This window comes from Epinephelus moara, chromosome 6, assembly GCF_006386435.1.
Source record: "Epinephelus moara isolate mb chromosome 6, YSFRI_EMoa_1.0, whole genome shotgun sequence".
Taxonomy (NCBI): domain Eukaryota; kingdom Metazoa; phylum Chordata; class Actinopteri; order Perciformes; family Serranidae; genus Epinephelus; species Epinephelus moara.
In genome coordinates, this window is record NC_065511.1 from 23,192,919 (window position 1) to 23,204,371 (window position 11,453).

The 11,453-nt window shown below is 38.7% G+C and overlaps 1 protein-coding gene across 1 annotated transcript; it reads right to left on the minus strand.

Moving 5' to 3' along the window:
• Nucleotides 1-4,323: 4,323 nt before the first annotated feature.
• trip13 (thyroid hormone receptor interactor 13) lies at nt 4,324-11,452 on the minus strand. Its single transcript, XM_050046900.1, has 14 exons — nt 11,316-11,452; nt 11,060-11,143; nt 10,500-10,659; nt 10,245-10,371; nt 8,959-9,014; nt 8,772-8,862; nt 8,593-8,665; nt 8,443-8,506; nt 8,265-8,351; nt 8,056-8,162; nt 7,728-7,881; nt 5,677-5,789; nt 5,478-5,547; nt 4,324-5,398 (listed from the first exon to the last, which is right to left on the minus strand). The coding sequence occupies exons 2-14, from the start codon at nt 11,131-11,133 to the stop codon at nt 5,303-5,305; spliced, it is 1,272 nt and encodes a 423-aa protein (XP_049902857.1). The 5' UTR covers nt 11,134-11,143; nt 11,316-11,452; the 3' UTR covers nt 4,324-5,302.
• Nucleotide 11,453: the final 1 nt, after the last annotated feature.

Sequence of the window (11,453 nt, forward strand, 5' to 3'; positions counted from 1 at the left end):
AACTGAGAGTGGAAGCGCTTTGAAGAGCAAGAGATCACGGCAGCGTCAAGACAGAGCGAACAGGGACGGTACTTCCGGTTAGTGCCTTTCAAAATAAAATGTCAATATTGATGAAAACGTTGCAAGCAGTGTATCAACTCAATGTGCAAAATATTCATAGAATTATTTATTTATTTATTTTTTTTAAAAAAGGTGGTTCCAAACAGCTTGCCATAAGCGAACATGGATGATTAAAATCCATTTGATCATAAATCCAGTTAACTATAATGAAGGATTTCCAATTCTTCATTCAATGAGGGTTGCGGCAATCACATTGTGCTGATTATTATGGGCCAAATCATTGTTTTAAACAACTTATTATTCACTTAGTCTTTACAGAGTGTGCAAAATGACAACAAATACACAAGTTGCTGCCAGTGCCAGCTCAAGTTTAAAGCCCAGGGTGTAGGATTTATGGACCGCCATTGGCAGAGATGGTGTATAATACGCATAAATATGTTTATAGACCGCTGAAAATGAGACCTGCTGTGTTTTCGTTACCTTGGAATGAGCCGTTTATAAGGAGCAGGGCTTCGACTTTTTTTCGCCACCATGTTGAACGCATGTTTCTTTCTGCAGTAACCCAGAATGTACAAAAATTAAATTAAAAAAAAACAAACGAAAAAAAACAATGGCTTTAGGTAGGGTCATTAGCATTTTTAGTTCTCGTACGTGCCTGGCACACAGGAGAAGTTTCAAATCTGCAACCTCACCACTAGATGGCACTAAAATCTACACACTGGGCCTTTAAATCTTGGAATTATTTATGTCATATTAAAGGGAAAAATACCTGGGTACACTCACTGATTTGCAACCTTTAATGGTGCAAGTGTTTGTTTTTTGTGAATTTATTGTAAAAACATAATATTAGCTGCCATATCTAAAGATAACAGATCAGTAGCTCATAAAGTTTGTTGTCCTTGATCTAAGAAATGGCTCATTCAGCTGCACATTACCGGAAGAAACGTTAAAACGTTTGTTAGAAAAAACTGTATACTAGGCTACTACTACTACTAGTACTACTACTACTAATAATAATAATAAAGTTTTCAGTTTACACCAAACCAAGCAAACCCTCTCTTTTCATAAGCTATAACCAGCAGGCTATTCAGTTTCACTAATTATCTCTGTTTTCTTTGCAGTAAATTTTGTGTTTGATTACTTATTGTTTTCTCCAGACAGTAGACTATAAATGTTACAAATTTTAACCAATGCAATGAAACCTCTGAGTAAACAATTTTAAACTATGGGCTATCTGTCCATTCACACCCAATTATGTTTGAATTTCCAGTTTTACCAAATGTATTATTATTTTGAAAAGCACATTAATTGACTTCCGGTTGTAGGCCTTGTTTACCTTGACGCACTGAGCGCTGGTTTGGCAGCTCATGTGTCGTTGAATGTGTAACCGCGTCCTCTGTTGGTGTGGCTCTCCACACGGCTCCATTCATGGTTTTCAGGATTTGTAGTCATGACGAGGACACTTTTATCATTTTGATAATTGATTGCTTTTTTCTATCAGACACATTAGTTTGTAGGCCTGTTTGTATCACAGGCTTTTGTAAATCAAACTATGTAAAGTAATTAGATTACAAAAAACAGGCTGATTATACCTGTCTGCAGATAGACTAGTGGTGTGATTAGGTTACATATCCAGAATTAGAGACACATTATTTTTGCTGCACTACTTTAACCCAAATGAGATTTTAATTTTGTAAAGAACTGGGGTTTCCCAGCTTTTCTTGTGTGCAGACATAAACACACCAGGTGCAATTCATAACATTATTATTTAGCAAATGATTACAAGTCTGTGTGCTAACCAAACACTGATTTGCTCCCCATTATAATTTCCATTATTTGTGTTAGAAGTGTGCCCCAACAGATGCTAAAGATAAACTGTGTTTTCTAAAAGAGACCTGGGAAGAACATGCTGTACTTCAACCCACCAGACATCAAAAGCTCTTGAGCAGTTTTATAGTTTGTTTCCTTTGGCAGGGTGTTAAAACAAGGCCCAGCCGCAGGACACATGCCAAGAGTTATGAATATTCATTTACTAAGGCAACCTTTGGCTCAGTATGAAAACAGGAATGTTATGTTAGTGTTTTGTAAATATTCCATTCCTGTGCAGATTATATTCAGAATGAGGAAAGATGTCACTTTGATCTTTCCACGTTATCAAGGCGTAAGCTGTTATTATACGCCCGGTGTCAGTCAGTCACTCAGTCACTGCTCCAAAGAGCTGCTGTCATAGAAGAAATTACAGCCAAAGCACTAAACCTTATCCTTTATTACCTAAACAAAGCTGCTCTGCCTGGAGGAACATAAGAGACATGCTGTGCTGCTGGAAGAACATCTTATTTTCTCTGAAAATGCTACTATATCACAGTGTCCCAGTTTCACTACCATACCTTGATGACTGTGGAGTGGAGCTATATTGCTCCTCCTGTCAATTTGTCTGCCATTTGACTTCTCACAGACACAGGACCCTCAGATCACTGTCTGTGGCTGACAGGATGAGCCGACATTTGCATAGCTCATTGATGGCAGCTTCCTTTGATCCCACTTGCCGTGCCTAATTATTACTGTTTCTTTATGCAGCCTGGCTCCCAGGATCCTGCCTCTTTACAAGGTATCTCACTCTCATCCTCTTTCTCCTACTCCCTCTTAACATCCCACTTAAACGGATGACATACATATGGGATGCAGAAAATAAATAAAGAAATCTCAAGCAGAAACAACAGCAGTTCATCTCTGACAGGATAGTTTGGGAGCACAGAGAGTCGAGGTTGTCTTTTAAGAGCAATGTTCACTTGGATAAAAGTTCTGGTTTATCATCAAAGACTGTCATGTAGATGAAGAATTGAGCAGCCCTGACACAGCTAGAGTTTTATGGGCTCTTATGACGTATGCTCACAAAGGATATGGATCATTATACTGGCCTGGCTTTTCTATACTTGCTTCAATCACTGCAGTATCATATTTTAAAATCATATCAGTGTAAATCACAACCTCCCTTCGACTTAATCTGTGATTTTATCCTCACAGAAATGGCTGATTATTTCCATTGTGTGCAGCTCTGCTCAGTTTTCTTCTCAACATGCCTATAAGTATGTGTGTGTAAGTTAATTCCCTCCCCATGTGAATCACCATTGGCACATGCAGCGATATTCCATTGCTTTCAGCCATGTACCTGAACAACGGTTGAGAGGATAAACATCAGACTGTTTGTTTTGTTTGGAGTTTTCTGACATTTTCAAACGGCTTGAAACAGTGATAAAAACCCCGTAACAATAAGGCTTTTGACTTTTCTTCCCTTCTGCGTCTTGATTGCCTTTTAACAGCTGCCTGGTTTTGGAGCAACTACAGTCAAAAGAAAAAAAAAAGGCCTCCAGACAGAGCAATTATGGTTTTATTTACCATGCCCGTTCCTACAGCTCTCCCTTTCTCCATCTCCCTTTTTTCTCCCCTCACTTTGTGATCATTGATCAGATTAGAGTGAAGTAGAGCTTCCACATGTGATTCATCTCACATAAAAACTTCATTGACATATAAAAATAGCAGGCGCCAAACAATTAAGTGTAAAGGATACAGTGGCTTTAAAGAGATAAAAACTGTTAAAATGAATTAAGTGCTTTGAGGGGAAATCCAATACTTAAAAAAGTCTGCCCTTGAAGGCCTTGATTAGATCTCCCACCAAAATATAAGCTGTGTTCAATAGAACACCCAAGAGAGGTCACATTAAAGGTGACAGTGATAAGACTGAGCAGGAATGAAGTGTGTGAACAAAGATGAACTCCACTGTTTGCTTTCTTTTTTAACATTCAGGAACAGCCGACAGAATCCACCTTTGAAGTGGAGTGAAAAAGCTGTTGCTCAACAACAAACAAAGGGCACATTGTCTGAACCCGGCAGCTGACATGCAAAGCAGCAGAGCATTCACAGAATGCAAAACATGTTCATACGAACAATGGAGCCACTGATCTCTTCGTGTAAACTGTGCGTACGACTGATACATCTCATAAGTGAATCATCTTTCAGCGGTTTTGTTTTTCAGGTCTAATTGGCGGCGGCCACGTGCACAACACACAGACAGTATAATCAGTTTCACCTCAAGTCCTCCTGCAGGAACCTGTCTCATAAAGATAGACTACTGTGAAACTGCATAACTGCACTCTAGGTAAATACAAGAGCTCTTTCTCAATTCAGATCTGCAGATGCACATGTTATATTTATGGAGGTTTAGTGTTTTACTCAACAGTTATTTAGATAACGAATATGAGAGCCTCAAGGTCAGCTGCAGCCTGGTTTTATTGCTGTAGACATTTTCACTTTCAGCCCTTATCGTCATTATCCCATATGTCATAAAACACACTACATAAAATCAGTCTTTCCATGTTTAAACCTGTGTGACAGCAACTGAGCGCCACCAAGTGGTGGCCCGAAGGCTTTGTTAAAATCCCAAAAATGCATCTGCAGCATGTCAACACCACACACAAGCATAAATGTTATTGTTTATTACAATGTTATATACAAAATAAAGTTGTAATGAATGTATGAATCCAGAGAGTTTAAAGAGGAGCGGACAAAGACAACATTTTTAAGTTATGGTACAGGAGGAACATCCCTTTTAAAACATATAACACATACAAAAATGGTATGTTAAAAGGACAGTTCACATTTTTTTAATATAAGTTGGTATCCTACATGAACATTAGCTTATTCAACAGGTCCTGCAGTATCTCAGTAAGCTAGCAACATGCACAGAAATGAACCAGTTAGCAAAAACACTTTGCCATCTAAAGGGATATCGGCAATAAAATCCATCTAATGTGTACACAGTTGCATCAGTTAAATAAATGCCAATGCAAATGTGAACTACCCCTTTAACATGGAAACCAATAAAAGCTGAATGAAGGTTAAAGCTGAATGTTACATAAAAATATCACTTTGGATGTAAGAACAGAGTAAACGCAGAACATTCAAGCATTTGGCACCCTCCATCTTAAACCAAGCTGCCTGTATTTAAACCGACTTGGTCTTTAAAGGTCATAGCACCCACAGAATTACCTGAATAAAGACTTGTGTTATCGATAGCTTTTGTTAAAACAGTGTAACTTGCCAATATATTCAACATTGTTCTCTCAAATGAACTGATTACGTTTTATAAAAAGATGTAAGGGTTGTAGTTTTATAAACTACGAATAAACATGGGATTGAGAGCTCATGAACAATCACGTGTCAGCCTTTGGCCATTGTAATGAGTTCAGACACCGTTGACCAGGTTAGTTTTCTCCTCCCTCTGTTTATCCACTGCTTGGTCCATAGCCTCCAGAAACCTCTCCAGAGTCACTGCCGGTGTCTGCAGGCAAGCAAACAACGTTAAAAGACTATATGCCTCATTTCTTCCTACACTCTGTAGAACACAAACAAATACTTACCTTTACAAACAGCGCATGGGCAAGAAATGGTAGCTTCCGGAGTGCTCTTCCACTCAAACCTTTGCTTTTCCTGGAAATGAAAAGAAAAACAAAACATTAGCCTCTGGCTGTCTCAGTTCTCACTGCCACTTGATGTTATGACTGGTGCATGGAGACAGCGTGATTTGGGCTCCATTGCATTATGGGAGGCTGTACTCACAGGGCGATGTTCCTCAAGGTCAGACTGTGTTCGGACACCTCGCTCTTCGCAAAGCCCATCGTCTCTAGCTCAAACATGGTAAACAGCTGCTGCCGGGGGTAGATGATCTGGCACTGCACATATCAAACAACATGACGCACGGACATAAGGAGAATTCTACTTAAAAGGAATACTTCATCTGCAAAATGACCATTTGTGTATCAATTATTCACCACTTGTTAGGTTGACTTCATGAGGAACTACCTTTTTTTGCATGCCTTCACGCTGAATGAAGAATCTAAAAAGGGGCGACCATTCTTCATGAATTGAAGTAAATGGGACCCACGTTTAGTAGCAGCAAAACTATATCAAAACATCATTTAACAACTCTCACTCAACTCATGCAGTATAATCCAAGTTTTATTTACCCATTCGTATGCTCAGTACCTCCCAAACACATGAATTCTGGCTAAAACATGACTAGGACTAGGACTAGCACGCCCTGAGCATGCCCAGGCACGCTACTCAGCCTGCGCAAGACTTTCGTATTGACACCTCATAATGTTATAGTGGAAATGCATGTGTTTGGGAGGTACTGAACATATGACTGGATAAATGAGACTTGGGTTATACTGCATGAGTTGTGTAAGAGTTTGTGAACAGATGTTTTGATATAGTTTTGCTGTTGTGAAACTCTGCCCCATTTTACTCCAAGACATCAAGAATTTTCTCTGTTTTTGGATTTCTCCGTTCCCCAGGGAGGCATATGAGAAAAACAAAGTTTTCTTCACAAATTCAAGGTAACATGGAAAGTAAGTGATATACAAATTGTCATTTTGCAGGTGAAGTATTCCTTTAACCCTTTGAAACCTGACCAAATTGGATTGTTTTTTTTTTCAAAAACATGAGAGGAGGGCAATGGGCAATGAAAAGAAGAAATGACTCAAAAAATTAGCAAAGTAAATAAAATTAAAAACAAGAAAATGAGTAAAAAATAAAGACAGAAAGAAAGGAAGAGTTAAAAACAAAAAAACAAGAAAATGACTTGGAAAGAGTGCTTAAAAACAAGAATAATTCTTTAACAATATTTAAAATGTAATAGGAATAATTACAAATACAATTTTTCCCTAGCTTTTTTCATTTCCCCCTATTTTTAAAAATAATTTAAAAAAAGTAATATTTGTTTTGCAATTCGTGGGACATTTCTTACCAAGCTGCTCATCGCCTTTCTCCCCCATGTTTTTGAAAGAAATCACACCAATTTGCTCAGGGTTCAAAGGTTTAAATATTTAGAAAGTAGGATAAGAAAAGTCATGTCGCTCCAGGTTTCAAGCTCACCCTAGTATATTTAAAGAACTGCTTTTGCACTGCTGCTGCCTTGGCTTATGACTGTTTTGAAGCATGCTGATAAGTAAGTTTAAAATCATTACTTTTCACATATAATTTATATTTTCCACTGCAATGTTACACACATGTAAATAGCATCTTAATTGGTGAGTGACGTCAGTTTTGAGCCCAAAAAATGTATCTTATGAAAACAAAAGGATGAAAATCTGTAGTCAGATTTTGTTATGCTTCATACATATCAATTTGTTTAAAGATTTATTTGGAATCTACAGTTGTTTTCTTGATATTAGACCAGCACTCTACTTTATTTTTGCCCTGCTTTTCCCCCCCACCATTCTATCAGTGGAAAAATTAAAATGATCTCAGTCACATGGAATGGGTCTTTTATCCAAAGTGCTTTACCAAGCTGCTGACCTTTTACCATTCCGAGTTTTCAAGGTCGAGTGTCTTTCTCGAGAACACTCAGACATGTGGACAGGAGCAGCTGATTAGTGGACGACCTGCTCTACTTGCTGAGTCTTACACCTCATGGCCACCATAATACTGTCCTGTGTCAAGATACTGACCTTCAGTTTTTCAAAATCCCCAATACAAACTAGTAAAATTATCCTACCCACTAGAAATAAAGTGTTCTTCTGAGAAAAATAAAATTTAACATGAAAGTAAAAGACTTGAATAACTGCTAATAATGAAAATACAGTAATGTTGCTCAATTGTTCGGCCACCTTCATCAGCTCCTCCAGGCAGGAGAGGTAGATGTTGTAGATGCCCTTCTCGGATGGAGGTCCAATGTACTGCTTGATGTCAGCTCTGTCTACAAATGCCAAGTCTATCTTATCTGTCACGTTGGAGGTCGTCAGGATCACCACGTTGGAATGTCTGAAATATGAGCCCAAAAAGTCGAAACAAACTTGTGTAAATAGGACAAAGTAGTATTTTACAGTGAAAACAGTAATTAAGAAAAAGTGTAAGAATGCAAAACTAAGGCTTCTGATGGCATATACTATGAGAGAGAGGTTTTAAAAGAGTACAGAGACTATTGTGCTTCCTGACCGTTTGATCTGGTCTAGTTGAGTGAGTACGGAGTTGACCACTCTGATGGCATCCGAGGGCTCTGTCCCCGCTTGGCAGGCATTCCTGGCTGCTGTCAGACTCTCCACCTATCCACCATAAAACATGTTCACAAAAGAAGCAGCATTAGTCACAGCAAAGACCCTCCTGAGACCGATTCCACCAGTTCATTTCCGAGATTCTGATTTTACCTCATCAATCAGAACAAACACAAGAGCATCTTTGTCATCAATCAGTTGTTGGATCTTTTGAAACATCTTCGTGACCAGCTTACCGCTCTGTAACAAAGAGGCATGATGTAAATAATATCAGTTCCCTCTCAAACATCCTCCAGTTAAACAATGTGATGTAAAAAGGCGCCAGGTGTACCTCTGAGAACCACTTTGAGAACAAGCTGTGGCTGTTTATCTCAACAAATTGCCCATAAGAATACCTGCAGGGAGAGGAGTGTACTCTGAAATGAAAAGAGCAGGTGCAGTTGCTGCTTAGGCGGTTTCACTAAAATGAGGATCGTCTTACCGACTCGACAGTCTGATTGACAGCTTCTGGGCGAGAGCTTTGCACAGTGACGTTTTCCCTGTGCCCGGGGGTCCTGAATGTGGGCATACACAAAGTGATAAATCATTTATATTACACACATCAACTCTCACACAACCTCAAATGTTAGAAAAGACTGTCAGTCCTCATTAGTTATTTACCGTGAAGCAGCACGACACGGTTCCATGAAATCAGGTTGCTGTCAACATTTTTGTCTGAGAAGTAAATTGTTGTCGTGACGTAATCTAAGAGCTGTAAGGAAATGAGAACGATGTGAAGTTTGGCATTAAGAAGTGAAAAGGTTATGTAATCATTCTCTCTCATCTCTCAACTGCCATATTTTTTTACCTGGGTTTTGAGTCCACTCTCGTACACCAGACTCTCCCAAATCCCATGGAATTCAGCTGTTAAATAGAAATCAAGCCATTTTAAGGGAATATTAAGCAAAGATTGCACTGTATTGAGCTAAAGCTAATAGATACTCCAAATTAAAATATTGAAACATAAAACATGTATACAAAAGGACAAGAAATACCCAACACTAAATTTAAGCAAGTTCCTATAAAAAGACAAAATTTAATAAACTGCATCCACAAACAAGCTGGAGAGTCAGTGGCCCACAGTTTCGATGAAAACGGTATCATCCAGGCCATGGCCAAGGCCAAGGCCAAGGCCTTTTCTGAGGCAGACAATGCTTGACCCAGACTTTATCTATCAATTAATATGGAATACTTGTACCTTGTGAGCTTAAAAGAGAGTTATAAAACATTTGTATTTTTCTCCATAACAGAGAAAAAACACTTTGGTCAGGGTGGTTTCACAGTGATTAGGATGGATTCCAAAAAACTTTTTCACAGCAGAAAAAAGTAACAAAAAATTCACAAAACTTCTCAAACCACTCCTGCTGCATTATCTACTTTTACAGCAATCATTCATATTAGAACTAAACCAATAAATGGGCCAGTAATAGCTTATTCCAGATATACTGAAATCAGTGTATATGTAATTAACAGGAAATTGTGGCAAAGACGCGCCAAACTAGGTTTCAGATAAGCTGGGAACAGCTTCTATTAACTCAAAAATCAAAATCTATATATTTGCCTCAGAAATCAAGTACCTGTCGGGCTATAATTCATATTCTTAATATGTCCTAAACACTCATATTTTTTTTTTTACCACAGGTGTTTACTCAGGAGCTTGACTGTCATGTATGAAGACCAAGACAGTCCCAGTGCATTTAGCTACACTTTGGTTTAAATATATATCAGTTTTTAACATACTGAGCATACAGATGCACAACATGAATGCATGAATCTAAGCTGACCACAGCATCTGTTTTCCATGAAGAGGTACAAACTTTTACAGCTATCAAAGCATGCAGGGAACGTGAGTCAATGTACTACACTGTTCTTTTCCTTTTAAAGTTTGCGGTCTATGTTCTGAGAGGGACATTTTGGGTTGAGGATCACATTAAGACACTCTGAATAATAATAAAAACAACAATAATAATGCTTCCTGCATTAACTTTTTCCTATCTGTCTGACTTCAACTGGAAATAAATCGGGCTAAGATAACTCAAACTAGATTTTCTCAGCAGCATGTCCTACTCAACATGCTATCCTCCGTAATGTCACCTGCTGGTAGCAACCAGTGATTGGCTGCTGAGAGCTCCTCATCCTCCTCCAAATTGAGCATGCTGGGTCCATCCTCATTCAGAGTGAAGATGCAAACGGAGACGGAGCAGCTCTTCAAATCAAGGGGCTGTGGAAAAAAAAGTTTATGAAAAAAGAAAGAATAAACAACTGCAAAGCATTATTACTTTGTTATGAAAAAAATCCCAATGATATACATGATGGGGAACATTCACAAAGCAAACCAAAATGACAGACCTGTGTCATAAGTTCCTCAAGATCAACGATCGCCACAGACTCCACGTGTTTCTGCAGAAAGTCTTCATCAAACTCTGTCCATCTGTAGTTTCCAAAAACCATGCTGTGGCGACTCAGTAGAGTCAGAACATGTGTCCTCACCTCAGCCACTTTAGCTGTGCTGAAATGTCAATAAGAATGGAAAAAAGACAATGCAATTACATCATTTTAATATCATTAGGAAAATTATTTTCCCACCTGTGCTGGCTGATTTGGTGAAACCTTACCAGTGCCAACATACATACCGGTTTCTAGTCTCTTAGTCACTTAATGCATTTCCCTACATGTGTAGATGTTTGGAAAATGTCATCTTTATTCAGTTGTTAAATGGTCAGCTGACACAAATACCCCAAAACATAATCCCTTGAAGGCTGTGGTCAGTTAAATTGTATTCAAGCGTGTGTGTGTGTGTGTGTGTGTGTGTGTGTGTGTGTGTGTGTGTGTGCGTGCGTGTCTTTTCTGTACTGATGCTCTGTGGTTTTATCTGGACTCATCATGTTTTAAACCCTCAGCGAACATACCTGTGAGATTTAACATGGACCTCAACATGTATGTCTTGTTTCTGGTTTCCCACCTCCATTCTGTCACCGTCCATCCCTGTAAACCTGTGTGGACATCACAGCAACATTCAAGAGCTTTAAAAGCCGCATTCTGTTAACGTTAGCAACGTATGTGAAGTTGGCGATGTTTTAGCTAGCTAACATAGCCGGCTAACACTAACATCGCTCAATGAGTAAAGCTAAACAAGTTGCAACATCGACAAAAGTGAAACCATACCTTAAAACATTTACGCTATCAATCTGATAACGTGTATCGATCAAAATACTGGTAACGAAGGAGTTATCCAAACTATCCGCTGTGCTGTCAAAAAGCCGACTCGAATTCAGCGCGCTGATTTGCTACACCGGAAATACA